This window comes from Zalophus californianus, chromosome 11, assembly GCF_009762305.2.
Source record: "Zalophus californianus isolate mZalCal1 chromosome 11, mZalCal1.pri.v2, whole genome shotgun sequence".
NCBI lineage: Eukaryota > Metazoa > Chordata > Mammalia > Carnivora > Otariidae > Zalophus > Zalophus californianus.
In genome coordinates, this window is record NC_045605.1 from 5,840,049 (window position 1) to 5,854,702 (window position 14,654).

At 38.2% G+C, this 14,654-nt stretch overlaps 1 protein-coding gene across 15 annotated transcripts in view; it reads left to right on the forward strand.

The window, feature by feature from the left end:
• ATM (ATM serine/threonine kinase) overlaps nucleotides 1-14,654 on the forward strand; it is a 117,912-nt gene that overhangs the window by 37,073 nt on the left and 66,185 nt on the right. For all 15 annotated transcript variants that reach the window (XR_003517286.1, XR_003517287.1, XM_027578286.1 and 12 more), the window contains 8 exons: nucleotides 25-224; nucleotides 2,543-2,625; nucleotides 2,722-2,877; nucleotides 3,742-3,817; nucleotides 3,948-4,078; nucleotides 6,056-6,176; nucleotides 12,117-12,290; nucleotides 13,762-13,931. Coding sequence is in view for 13 of the 15 variants with exons in the window: in XM_027578286.1 (XP_027434087.1) it covers nucleotides 25-224; nucleotides 2,543-2,625; nucleotides 2,722-2,877; nucleotides 3,742-3,817; nucleotides 3,948-4,078; nucleotides 6,056-6,176; nucleotides 12,117-12,290; nucleotides 13,762-13,931 (1,111 nt within the window). In the remaining 2 variants the exon portion in view is untranslated. The remainder of the gene's footprint in view (nucleotides 1-24; nucleotides 225-2,542; nucleotides 2,626-2,721; nucleotides 2,878-3,741; nucleotides 3,818-3,947; nucleotides 4,079-6,055; nucleotides 6,177-12,116; nucleotides 12,291-13,761; nucleotides 13,932-14,654) is intronic.

Below are 14,654 nucleotides of genomic sequence, written 5' to 3' on the forward strand. Positions count from 1 at the left end.
TTAATAAGTGCTTTTTATTTTCAGGTGCCATGAATCCTTTAGCTGAAGAACATCTGTCAAAGCAAGATCTACTTTTCTTAGACATGCTCAAGTTCTTGTGTGTGTGTGTAACTACTGCTCAGACCAGTCCTGTGTCATTCAGAGCGGCTGATATTCGGAGGAAATTGTTAATGTTAATTGATACTAGCATGCTAGACCCTACTAAATCTCTCCACCTACACATGGTGAGTTAAGGGAAAGTGACATATCTTCAATTCTGTCTGTTGTTGCTGGATAAATGTAGCAGACTGACATACAAGAATCATGTAGTACCTTTGATGGCTTGAAATTGCTTCCTTAGGAATGAGTCTGATGCTAGTTATAAAATACACTTTTTCTTTTAATGTACTGTGAAAAAATTTTAAGTGGATCCTGAAACATTAAGACTTGCATGGACTTTGGATAGATTTATTATCTTCAGGTATAATTATTATAAATTATTTTAAAGTAGGCTAAGAAACACAGACTCTGATGTGAAAATAATACATAACCTTGTAGTTGAACTCTGAATCTTGCTTTTACCTTAGTTTATTTGCTTTAAAGTTTTGTTTTTGCTTTAAATATTTTTTCTTTCCAAGTTTTTCTTTAATTCCAGTTTGTTAATATACGCTTTAAATATTTTTTGATATAATTTCAACGTGACAGTAAAATTACAGTACTACAGGGATTCTCTCCTATTCCCTTCATACACTTGCACAGTTAACATTTCACCAAATTTGCCTTTTCATCTTCTCTTTCTGTGTGAACGTGGGTGCGCTCTCCCTCCCCCCCCCCAACATGCACACACGTCTTTTGTTCAGAACATTTTGAGATTAAGTTGCTGATGTGATGCCCCTTAAACTTCATTGTATGTGCCAGAAACAGTGATACTCTCCTATAGATACTCTGCTAATCGGGAAACTAACACTGTATCATTGCAGTTAGTTGTCAAGTCTGTTCAGTCTCTTTGAACTGGGAGCAGTTCCTTAGTTTCTCCTTCTCTTTCCTGACCTTCATATTTTTAAATAGTATAGCCACTTGTTCTCTAGGAGCCCGCACTTTGGGTTTGTCTGCTTCTGTAATTAGATTTAGGTTTTGGTGAGAATGTTAGAAAAGGAATCCCTCTCTTGCCCTGCCCCCATCAGTCTGTCCATCTGCTGCTAGATGAAACCTTCAATTCCAGTCCGACATTGTAGAATTTGTTTCTTTCTCTTTCCATACTTGTAGCTCCCTTTTCCAGCAGTAAGAAAGCCGGCTTCCCACTTACCTTCAATGTAGTTACTTGTTTACTCAGAATTCTTATATGTAACATACCTCCTGACCATGTAGGCCATCACCCCCTTTGCCCCAGCATCGGTGAACATTGAGGGAGAGCCTCTGGCTCACAGTTATGGTGGGTGAGTCCGTGGTCATGCCCCCAGGCCCAGAAAATTGGCAAACATGCCTGTGTTTCCTCGGCCCTGGGAAACATGCCAGGGGATTCCGTGAGTAGAACCTCTTGTAGTCATGTACGTTGTGTCCCTGGTAGAATCCCTTGTCATGTTCCAGCTGCAGTGAACAAGCTGGTTGATCCTTTGATCCCAGCAAATGTGCTTGGTTGAATCCTGTTTGATTCCCTGGTTTTGACCCCAGCATACTAGTCAAGTCTCCAGCCCCGGCCAGTGAGTAGGGCTGGGTGCTTTTCTTGAGGCTTTGGTTCTTCAAATCAGTTTAAGACACTCAGTAACATCGAATATATGACTCTCAAGGCAAATATTTAAAATGGTCCAGTTTAGTTTTCTTTTATATCTGAGGAGTAAGAAACATTTTTCTACATGTAGATGATAGGAAAAAAACTCTTCTGATTTCTTATTATAGCTAGAAAGGGATTTGGCAACTCTCCGAAACTGGCTGCCTAGTTGTAACTACCATGATTATACCTGGTAGTTGCTGAGTGCTCTTTGGTATCCACAATAGCATAGAGAACCCTACACGGTTGCTCTATAGGAAGATAACTCAAGGTATTTATGACTTTTTCCCTGCCCACAGTTATCTCTGCTGTCCAAAATTCATTCCTAGAACAGTTTGTAACTATTGAAGTCTTATCCCCAGGCATTATTTTTGGAGGGTAGGAATGTAACGGTAGTTTCGGATTCTTGCTCAGGCTCTTAACCCCAGCAGTGAGAGCAACTACTTATTTATTGAATTCCAACAATAAATTCTAGACAGTTACATTCATTTCCTTTATTCCTCATAGTAATCTGGCCAGGTGTGTGCTATATCCCCATTTATAGGTGAGAGTACAAAGGCTCAGGTGACAAGGCAAGTTTTTTAACCACACAAGTAATAGATTGTAGTGCCAGCATTTGAATCCAGCTGCTTAACCTCAGACTTTTTTTTACTATACTGCCTCCTTTAAAAATTCACTGGTCTTTTTTGTGTGCATGTGTGTACATGTGCATGCATTCATGGATGAATTTATGGTTACATATATAAGCAAATGATTTATGGAAAAAAATGATCTTTTTCTCTTCAATTATCTTAGTATCTAGTGCTTTTAAAGGAGCTTCCTGGAGAAGAATATCCTTTGCCAATGGAAGAGGTTGTTGAACTTCTAAAACCACTATCGTAAGAAATTAAAGCCATCTGTTGTTTTCACTTTAAATTTATAAGCTAACTGGTATGTTCTGTTCTACTTACGAAGTTGAACTTTTTCCACCGCAGCAATGTGTGTTCTTTGTATCGCCGTGACCAGGATGTTTGTAAAACAGTCTTAGACCACTTCGTTCCTGTAGTGAGGAACCTGTGTCAAGGCGATATGGATGCTGAAAACACAAGGGATGCTCAGGGGCAGTTTCTAACAGTGATTGGAGCATTCTGGTAGGTGCAGAGTATTTTGCAGAGTTCTTAATTTTCTTTGCTACTCTGGATACAATTGCAGACTTTGCATTTCTACCTTAGTGACTTGGCTAATCCTTGAATGTAACTATATACAACCTTTAACAATGGTAGAATGTAGCTCCTGTTTTCCTCCTTAATTGTGTGAAGAACTTAGTGAACACACTGGCCTTGTCACCATCTGGGTATTTTATGCACAGTCAGAGTGTGACGTAACTTTATGACACTGAGGAGCACATGTATGCGATTTAGAACTCATTGACCCACTTGATTGATAAGGACTTCTGAATTGGTATAGAATGTGGTTTTGAAGTCTTTGATATGAGAACAAAACTTCACAAATGTTTTCCTTTTAAAGCAAGTTTATGACCTGGTGAGCTGAAGTGTGGTAGCCCCTAGATGAGGTATAATCATATAAAATGAATAAGATACATTAAAACGAACTCCCTTTTTTTTTTTTTAAAGATTTTACTTATTTGTCAGAGAGAGAGCAAGAGAGAGCGTGAGCAGGAAGGGAGAGGGAGAAGCAGATCCCCAGCTGAACAAGGAGTGCGATGCGGGGCTTGATCCCAGGACGACCTGAGCCGAAGGCAGATGCTTAACCAACTGAGCCACCCAGGCACCCCTAAAATGAACTCGTTTTCAAACTAACTTCTTTTACGAAAGTTGAGAATATTGACTGGCATATGCCACATGATGAGAATTAAATTTAGTATGGAAAGAAATTTTGGAAGGATAAGAATAATTAGAAATTGAATTAGTCATACCCAATGTTTTTTTTTTTTTTTTTTGACTGTGCTTTTACTGGAATAATTATTTGACTCTGAAACACTTACTTTATTTCAGGCACCTAGCAAAGGAGGGGAAATGCACATTCCCTGTAAGAATGGCACTAGTAAAGTGCCTTAAAACTTTGCTTGAGGTGAGTTATCCATGTTAATTATTAGTAAGGTCTCCAGTGAAATTTCTAAAGTAGCCTTTGTTTGTTTTTGTCAATGGGTGATTTTTCTCTTAGTATTTCGTATTTAACACCAGTTGTTCTTTTCCCATAGACCGATCCTTATTCAAAATGGGCTGTTCTTAATGTAATGGGAAAAGACTTTCCTGTAAATGAAGTATTTCCACATTTTCTTGCTGATAATCATCATCAAGTGGGCATGTTGGCTGCAGAGTCAATCAACAGGTAATGGGTCCTGCCTTCATGAAGAGTCTGAGATGCCGCAGGTGGCGATGTCGTGTAACGCCGCCGTGGCTCACTGGCTGTGGCATGAAAAAGAGCCGGCGTCGGCCGAGGAGCCACTGTACACCTGGCTTGGATGCTTTCTCTTAACTCTGACAGTCCTATCACTTAGACACTGTCCTTGCCTCCAGTTTGTAAATGAAAAGTGGCTTCAAGAAAGAAAGTAACTAGCTCAGTGCCCTGCAGGCAGTAAGTGGTGGAGTTGAATGAGGTGCGTCTGCTCCCACTGACGGGACGCGTGGAATGTTTGGCTATTACTTCGTATTTTATAGGAGTTTGTAAAGAAAATGAGCACATGTCACAGTGTGCTAATTACAGTTATGTTCATGTGAGTGAACATACAGTTGGGCACTGGAGTAATCCTATCCTAGAAACCTGTTCTGTGAGTACTTGAAGAAGCAAGATTAATTCCCTAGCACTGCATGTTTCTCAGGTTGTCCATTTGATTTTTAAGATCTAAATTATAACCTATCTCTGCCTTTCCCACCTTCCACTCCCTACAAATAAAGTACCTCTGTCCTTTATCTTTCTCAGTATCATGCATGAGCACTTGAAATGTTATATTTTAAATGTAACACATCTAGCTTAAATAGAAGCTGCTAGAAGTCATTGGTTTTTTTGTCTGTTTTGTTCATTGCTGTATACTCAGCACCAAAAACAATTATGGCATGTGGTAGGTGTTCAGTAATTTATAAAATAAATAAATGTTTGAAAAAGGAACTTACATTATGCTTTAAAATCACCAAAACTGAAAATCATTTGGGTAACTTTACTATTCAGATGTAAGTAATCAGTAATTAAACATTGCTATAAAGAAATTGCCACAGCAGTCACATAAATGTATGTGTTAGATAAACCTAACATGTGTGCATAGTTTGAATGTGCTGACAGTAGTATTTTCACAAATCAGAATCATGTCTAATCCCTCAGGTATAGGATGCTTTTCAGAACTTGCATTGTAAGGGTTGCTAATGAATGTGAGCTTTACTTCAAGTCCTTAAAAGGTGGAAAATACACACCAAAGCTAAAGATCTGGGGATATGGAGAACCACAAGTTAAATGTAATAAAGCAGTGCAGTGGTGGCTTTGGAAAACCTCTTTAAGATTTAAAAAATGTATAAATTCAAGAATGACATGAACATAACATCTCTTGGAATTTTTTTTGCTTTTTGGTTATTGTTGATATTTAATAGTGGGCTATTGTAAGAGATGTTAGAGAACCTGGAGGAATCAGAGAACACCAAAAAGTATAAAAGCTTTGGTTACTAAAAAAGCAGAAAGGACAAAATTGATCAGAGTTGTCCTTAAATATGATAGGATATTATGCAGAGAGCACTGGTCAGCTCTTTTCCATCACATAAAAAAATTAAATAGATCATCAAGGCATAAAGCTATCCACTTTGCAGGACAAGATCACTTTTTTTTTTTTTTTTTAACTAGGCTCCCCGCCCAGCATGGACCCCCAGCACGGGGCTTGAACTCAAGATCTGAGATCAAGACCTAAAAGCTGAGATCAAGAGTTGGACGTTTTAACCAACTGAGCCACCCAGGCGCCCTGAGAGAACACTTTTTAAAATTAGAACAGGGGGACGGGAGTCTAAGGCTTGGTGTTTGATCAGAGGATAATTTTTCTTTATGGGCTATTTTGAGGTCAGGACTTTTTAAGTTTGGGCTCTAAGCTAAAAGATTTTTTGAGACCCTTTCAGTTCTAGGAGAAAAGGGAGTATATATTCTAAAGACCTGTTATTAACCAGTGCATCTGAACCTGTTTAAATGGGCTTAGATTTCATTAGGTTTTTTGAAAGAAGGCTCAGTATGCTAGTATATCTCACAGTGTGATTTATTTGTGTCCCATAATATGCTTTGGAAAATAACGTTTAAGGTAAAAAATTATTTGACTTTTTGCTTTATTTTTTTAAGGTTATTCCAGGATATGAAATACAGAGGTTCTTCCACATTATTAAAAGCACTTCCTTTGAAGCTTCAGCAAACAGCTTTTGAAAACGCGTACTTGAAAGCTCAGGAAGGAATGAGAGAAGTGGTAATTTTAGCAATGCTTAATTGCTTTTATCACATACTTCTTACAAATATGCCATCTGTTACTTTACCAGTGTGGCCTAAGACAGTTTGCGTCCACCAGTTTACTAAAACAACTGTGTGAATTAATTAAAATTGGTTAGAATTAGTCCAATAATGACAGTTTCTTTTGGTTCAACGTATATGTACTGTTTTTTGTGGGGGAAAAAACAAAATTTACTGAGTTTTTGTGGGAGTACAAATGGCTTTCTTTTTTTATTAAAATTTTTTTAAATCGAAGTGGGGTTAACCTGCAGTGTTATATTAGTTTCGGGTGTATAACATGGTGATTCTGTGCATGACTCGTGCCTGCCATGGTAAGTGCCGTCACCGTACAGCATTATTACCGTGTTACTGAGTGTGTTCTCTGTGCTGTGTTTCTCATCTCTGTGACTTACTTATTTTATAGATGGAAGTTTGTACCTCTTAGTCTCCATTCTCTGTTTCACCTATTCCCCCACCCGTCTCCCCTCTGACAACCACCAGTTCTCTGTATTTAAAGTCTGATTTTTTGTTCATTTGTTTTGTTTCTTAGATTCCACATGTAAATGAAATCATTTGGTGTTTGTCTTTTTTTGACTTACTTCACTTAGCGTAATACCCTCTAGGTCCATCCATGTTGTTGCAAATGTCAAGATCTCGTTTTTTTATGGCTGAGTGATATTCCATTGCTCACACACACACACCCCCCCCTGCACACATACCCCCCACCCACCACATCTCCTGTATCCATTCATTTATCACTGGACACTGGGTTACTTCCATCACTGGGATATTGTAAATATTGCATAGGAGTGCGTATATCTTTCAAATTAGTGTTTTTGTTTGAGTAAGTACCCAGTAGTGAAATTATTGGATCATAAGGGATTTCCGTTTTCAGTTTTTGGAGGCACCTCCGTACTGCTTTCCACAGCGGCTGCCCTAGCTTGCATGCCCAGCAGCAGTACGTGAGGCTTTCCTTCCTTCCACATCCTCCCAGCACTCTTTATTTCTTGTCTTCCTGGCACCAGCCGTTCTGACAGGTGTAAGGTGATAGATATCTCACTCCAGTTTTGATTTGCATTTCACTGATGGTGATGTGTCTGTTGTCCATCTGTATGTTTTTGGGAGAATGTCTATTTAGGTACTCTGCTCATTTTTTAATCAAATTGTTTTTTGGGTGTTGAGTTGTAGAAGTTCTTTCTAATAAATATTTTGGATGTTAACTTTTTATCAGATATATCATTTGCCAACATCCTCTTTCAGTAGGCTGCCTTTTAGTTTTGTTGATGGTTTCCTTCGGTTTGGAAAAGCTTTTTATTTTGGTGGAGTCCTAATAGTTTATTTTTGCTTTAGTTTTCTTTGTCAGAAGAGGCATATTCAGAAAAATGTTGCTAATTTCGGTGTCTAAGAGATTACTGCCTTTGTTTTCTTTTAGAAATTTTACGGTTTCAGGTCTCACATTTAGATGTGTGTTTTTTTTTTTTTTTAAGATTTTATTTATCAGAGAGAGAGAGAGAAAGCACAACCAGGGGGAGGGAGAGGGAGAAGCAGACTCCCTGCTGAGCAGGGAGCCCGACCCGAGTGTCGATCCCAGGACCCTGGGATCGGACCTGAGCTGAAGGCAGACGCCCAACCGACTGAGCCACCCAGGCACTCCTCACATTTAGATCTTTAATCCATTTTGAGTTTATTTTTGTGTATGGTATAAGAAAGTGGTCCAGTTTTATTTTTTTGGCAGATTTCCCAGCACCATTTCTTGAAGATACTATTTGTTTCCCATTGTATATTCTTGCTTTCCTTGTTGTAGGCTACTTGACCATATAAGTGTGGGTTTATTTCTGGCCTCTTTTTTCTGTTCCATTGATCTATGTGTCTTTCTTTTATGCCAGTACCATCTTGTTTTGATTACTGTAGCTGTGTAGTATATCTTGAAATCTGGGATTGTGATACCTCTGGTTTTGTTCTTTTTCAAGACTGTTCTGGCTATTCATGGTCTTTTCTGGTCCCATACACATTTTATAAGATTATTTGTTCTAGTTTTGTGAAAAATGCTATCGTTATTTTGGTAGGAATTGCATTAAATCTGTAGATTGCTTTGAATAGTATGGCCATTTTAACAATATTCTTCCGATCTGAGAGCATGATACATATTTCCATTTTTTTGTGCCATCTTCAATTTCTTTCATCAATATCTTATATTTTCGGAGTATAGGTCTTTCACCTCCTTGGTTAAAGTTACTCCTAGGTATTTCATTCTTTTTCGTATAATAGTAAATGGCATTGTTTTCTTAATTTCTCTTGCTGCTACTTCATTATTAGTGTATAAAAGTGCAACAGAGGGGTGCCTGGGTGGCTCAGTCAGTTAAGTGTCTGCCTTTGGCTCTGGTCATGATCTTGGGGTCCTGGAATCGAGCCCTGCATCGGGCTCCTGGCTCAGCGGGGAGCCTGCTCCCTCTCCCACTCCCCCTGCTTGTGTTCCCCCTCTCGCTGTCTCTCTCTCTCTCTGATAGAGAATCTTAAAAAAATAGAATCTTAAAAAAAAAGTACATCAGATTTCTGTGTATAAATTTTGTATCCTGCAACAGTATGCTGAATGCATTTATGAGTTCTAATACTTTTTAGATAGAGTCTTCAAGATTTTCTATGTGTATTATCATGTCATGGGTAATTAGAGACAGTTTTACTTCTTCCTTAACAATTTGGATGCCTTTTACTTCTTGTCTTATGGCTGCAGCTAGGACTTCCAGTACTGTGTTGAATAAAAATGGCAAGAGTGGACATCCTTTGTTTGTTCTTGTTCTTAGAGTAAATGCTTTCAGTTTTTCAGTATTGAGTATAATCTTCACTGTGGGTTTTTCATAGATGGCTTTATTATGTGGAGGTTTGTTCCTATTAAGCCCTCTTTTTTAGAGTGTTTATCATGAAGGATGTTGTATTTTGTCAAATGTTTTTTTGCATGTCTTGAGGGGATCATATGGTTCTTATTCTTCCTCTTGTTAATATGATGTATCACATTGATTGATTGTGAATATTGAATCATCTTTGCATCCCTGGAATAAATCCCCTTGATTGCAGTGAGTGATCTTTTTTGATGTCTTGTTGAATTCAGTTTGGTATTATTTTGTTGAGGATTTTTGCATCTGTGTTCATCAGGGATATTGGCCTGTAGTTCTTTTTCTTTCTTTTTATTTTTGGCATCTGTCTGGTATTGGTATCAGGGTAATGCTGGCCTCATAGAATAAATTTGGAAGTTTTCCTTTCTCTTTTATTTTTTGCAGTAGTTTGAGAAAAATAGGTATTATCTCTTTAAATGTTTGGTAGAATTCACATGTGAAGCCATCTGGCCCTGGACTTCTGTTCATTGGGAGTTTTTCGATAACTGTCTCAATTTCCTTACTAGTAACTTGTTCACATTTTCTGTATCTTCCTGATTCAGTTTTGGGACTGTGTGTTTCTAGAAATTTCTCCATTTGTTCTAGGTTGTCCAGTTTGTGGGCCTATAGTTTTTCATACTGTTCTTCTATAATCCTTTGTCTTTCTGTGCTGCCGGTTGTTATTTCTGCTCTTTCATTTCTGATTTTATTTGAGTCTTCTTTTTTTTCCCTTGATGAGTCTGGCTAAATAAAGGTTTACCAATTTTGTCGATCTTTTCAGAGAACCAGCCCTTGGTTTCATTGGTCTTTTCTTTTTTTTTTTTTTTAAGTCTCTTTTATTTATTTCCTCTCTAATCTTTCTTATTTCCTTCCTTCTACGAGTTTTGGCCTTTGTTCTTTTTCTAGTTCCATTTGGTGTAAAGTTAGGTTGCTTATTTGAGATTTTTGTTGTTTTCTTGAGGTATTGCTATAAACTTCCCTCTTAGAACTGCTTTTGCTATGTCCCAAAGATTTTGGATTATTGTGTTTCCATACATTTTTTTGATGTCCTCTTTGATTTCTTCGCTTTACGCATCGGTTGTTCAGTGGCATGTTCCTTAGCCTCTATGTGTTTGCTCAGCAGGGAGCCTGCTTCTCTCTCCCTCTGCCTGCCGCTCCCCCTGCTTGTGTTCTCTCTCTGTCTGTCAAATAAATAAAATCTCCAAAAAAAAAAGAGGGGCGCCTGGGTGGCTCAATTAAGCGTCTGCCTTCGGTCCTGGGCTTGACCCACACATGGGGCTCCCTGCTCAGCAGGGAGCCTGCTTCTCTCTCTCCTTCCTGCTTGTGCTCTCTCTTTCCCTCTCAAATGAATAAATAAAATCTTAAAAAAAAAGAAATTATCTTTTTTAAGCCTTGGTGTGTTCGTAAAAAATATGTGAGACGGTTAACCAAATACTACCTACTCGGTGATAGCACAAAACTGAAAAGGACAGTGCATGAAACAATGTGAATTTCAAAAAAAAAGTTTCAATAGACTGGAAAAATGAATGTGAATAATATAAAACTTAATAGAGATGTATACCATACATTTTAAGATTATCCTGTCTTGGGCAAAAAGGGAAAATACTGACCTGATAGAAATTCATTTGTAAAAAGTCCTAAGAAGTTTTACATCTTGAGAGCACTCTGTGAATCCCCATTGTAATAGTTACCAGGAGAAGCAAATGCTGTCCTAGACATCATTAATAGAAGCATACTGTCCTGGATCTGGGATCCTCTGTACATTATAGAGGGCAAACAGCTTGTTTGGTTCTGAGTAAAAGCAGATTTTTAACTAGGATGTTAAAAGAGTCTGTAGATGTGTTTCTCTTAAGGAGCCCGTGGAGGAGCTGACGTAGTGGGGGCCTCATAGCGATCTCCAAACATGCCAGCGATGGCCATTTAGTAAAGGAATTTGGCTCTTTTCCTTGTTCCAGAAAAACAGAAATAGGGTCAGTGAGTAGCAGAGTTTTCAAAATGTGAAGAGAAACTTTTTTTTGTTTTAAAGATTTTATTTTTAAGTCATCTCTACACCTGATGTAGGGCTTGAACCCACAACCCCGAGATCTAGAGTCCCATGCTCCACCGACTGAGCCATCCAGGCCCCCCCAGGAACTTTTATCAATTATAGCCAGTTAAAAAATGTTTACGTCTGTTGGGATATTATAATGATTGGTCATTAAATTAGAAGCATGTATTCTGTCTAGTTGCCTAGTTGTCCAGGATTTTATTTTTACTTTTGACAGTACATGTGACAGCATTTTTTAAAGTATAAAGAGCTATCAATAAAGATAATAAAAGCATCTTAGGATACATACTTGGTCATGGAAAAGGAGCTTATAATCATTCTCACCTTCTTGCAATTTTTTTTTATTTAAGTTGTTTTAATTCCAGTTAGTTAACCTACAGTGTTACATTAGTGTCAGGTGTTCAGTACAGTGATTCAGTACTTCCATACATCCCCTGGTGCTCATCATAACAAGTGCCCTCCTTAATACCCATCACCCGTTTAACCCATCTTCACACCTCCCCTCTGATAACCATCAGATTGTCCTTCTTGAAAGTTCATTCTTGTTTTTCTTTAGTGCTTTATACTTCACTGAAAGGCTTGTGAATTATTTCCATAAGATCTTAGCAGAAACAGTTGTCCCTCTTCAGAAACTTTGATATTTTCTCACATCTCTGCCCTTGACTCCATCACTTTGGGATTTAACACTGCTCAGTGGCTGCTCATTAGATGTTATAATGGGTAAATCGATTTTAGACTGATAGGTTTTTTGTTTTTTTTTTAAGATTTAATTATTTGACAGCGAGAGAGGAAACACAAGCCGGGGGAGGGGCAGAGGGAGAAGCAGACTCCCTGCTGAGCAGGGAGCCCAATGTGGGGCTGGACCCCAGGACCCTGGGGTCATGACCTGAGCCGAAGGCAGATGCTTAATGACTGAGCCACCCAGGCACCCCTAGACTGATAGGTTTATTTGTAATGTTTATATATTTACATTATATTATTATTTTTAAAAATTCTTTTCAAGTCCCACAGAGCTGAGAACCCTGAACTTTTGGATGAAACTTATAATAGAAAATCTGTTTTACTGATGACGATAGCTGTGATTTTATGCTGTAGCCCAGTCTGTGAAAAACAGGCTTTGTTTGCGCTGTGCAAGTCTGTGAAAGAGAATGGACTAGAACCTCACCTCGTTAAAAAGGTACATGTGGATGAATATTTTTTATTATCCTCCTTGGGTAACTTTTAAATAATTAAAAAAGTTAAAGCTTATTTTATTTATTTTTATTTTTATTTTATTATGTTAAACACCATACATCATTAGTTTTTGATGTAGTGTTCCATGATTCATTGTTTGTGTATAACACCCAGTGCTCCATTCAGTACTGCCCTCTTTAATAGCCATCACTGGGCTGACCCATTCCCCCACTTTAAAGCTTATTTTAAAGTGGCACTTGTTAAAGACTTGGAGACAGTCTTATTTTTTAGATTGAGAATATTGGGAAGTAGTAACTCTTTAAATAGTGTATGTTTATTTGGATGCAGTATCATTTTTTATATTAAGTATTTCACAAAGTATTCTTGAACTAAGGGATGAATGACGTCTCATCTAGACCATGCCCTCTGGAATTGCTTTTATTGAGGAAAACACATGGAGCAAAGAGCAGTAGCAAGTGTTTTGCCTGATAGATTCTGGGTTACAACCTTGGGATCTAGCAGGGCCAGAAGTCAGATCATAGAGCTGTGAAACTTTTAAGTCGCACAACTAGGGAAGGAACACTTGAGTCCAGTAGTGCAGTTCCATCAGCACGGTGTTGTAGAATGTTCGCCTTTGCCCTGTTTCACCACCTAGCATTCATGGTTTGGAAAGGTCCAGACCTTTCCATTGTAGATGTTCATGTGATGAACCAGTGATAAATCAGTGGCCTGATAGACCATTCAGCATTCTACCAGCATGGTTTCCATGGAACTGGATAATAGGCCAACCTGTAGGTAATCAGCCTTACACAAGCTAATCTTTTACCTCTCAGTATTAAAATAAGTTTTTTTTTTTAAGTATACTGCTACACTACGTAATTATTATTTTTTAAAGATTTATTTATCTTAGAGAGGGAGGGAGCAGGGGAGGAGTAGAGGGAGAGGGAGAAGAAGAGAATGCCAAGCGGATACCGCCCCCCCCCCTCCGCCCTGAATGCAGAGCCTGACTCGGGGCTCCATCTCATAGCCCTGAGATCATGACCTGAGCCAAAATCAAGAGTCAGACACTTAACAGACTGAGCCACCCAGATGCCCCTACACTACCTAATATTATAAGTGGATTATAGTGGTTGGATTTTTCTCATTTAGATTTAGGACTGAGAAGAATTATTTACTTTAGACCTTCCTTTGAAATATAATCAAAGGTTGAACATTACACTGTATTTTTCCATTTTTATTCATTTAACGTTAAGTGTTTTCTGTGTGCCATGCTCAGGGCTAATTGTATTAAATGTGTGTTTCTCATTTAGTCTCTCTGAAGTCTAGGTACTTTTATTATCCCCTTCTAGATGAGGAAATCAAGCTTTAGAATGGTTGAATGATTGCTTCAAAGTTATATTGTAAATAAAAGGATTTAAGTGATTTATTTTTTTCATTGCTTTCTTAAAGCATTGATTTCTTTCTGATTTGTGCAGGTCTTAGAGAAAGTTTCTGAAACTTTTGGATACAGACGTTTAGAAGACTTCATGGCTTCTCATTTGGATTATCTGGTTTTGGAATGGCTTAATCTTCAAGATACTGAACATAGCTTATATTCTTTTCCTTTTATTTTGCTAAACTACACAAATGTTGAGGATTTCTATAGGTAGGTCTACATATGGCACATATGAAATATGTTCATTTTAAATTAGATGGAAATGTTTGGCAGCCCCCCACCCCACCTTGCACACACGTTCATGCGCGCACTCGCGCACGCACACGGAGCTGGGAGGCTGTGTAGTAGGAGCTGCAGGGCCGCTTGTTTGAACTGAAATGTATTGAAGGGGGTCACTAGGGCTTAGGATCTGGCCCTCGCTGCGCTGGTGATGAGCTGTGTGAGTCTGGGCCATCGGAGCACCCCTGGGCCTTGGTTTTTCAGTCTGTACCGTACGGGAATTACATGGGTCTTTAAGGGCTCTTTCAGCTTTAATGTTTGATAATCTTCCCTATGACAAATCAAAGATAAATTGTTCGTCCTTCCTGTTGCTTGGCTGTGGACCATTTTGTCATTATTTTTGTTAGATTTAAAGTTTAATGTAAAAATATTTATTTTGCTAAGTCCTAACTCTTGAGAAGAAAATTTTGAAAATGGAGAGGTTTGGAACAACTAAAGAATAATGCTTAAGTATCAGGATGATGGGAAAACAGTTCATAATTATTCAGTGGCCCTTGTTCTTTCATTTTGGCAGTAACAGTATTTACATTAATGGCTTGAATTTCTTTCACATTTCATTTTACATAAATGAAATAATTTTGCATCTGTCGGTTATACAGAAGAAATAAATTCAGTTCACACTTTTTTTGATCATAGAATCAGGGTGGTATATTC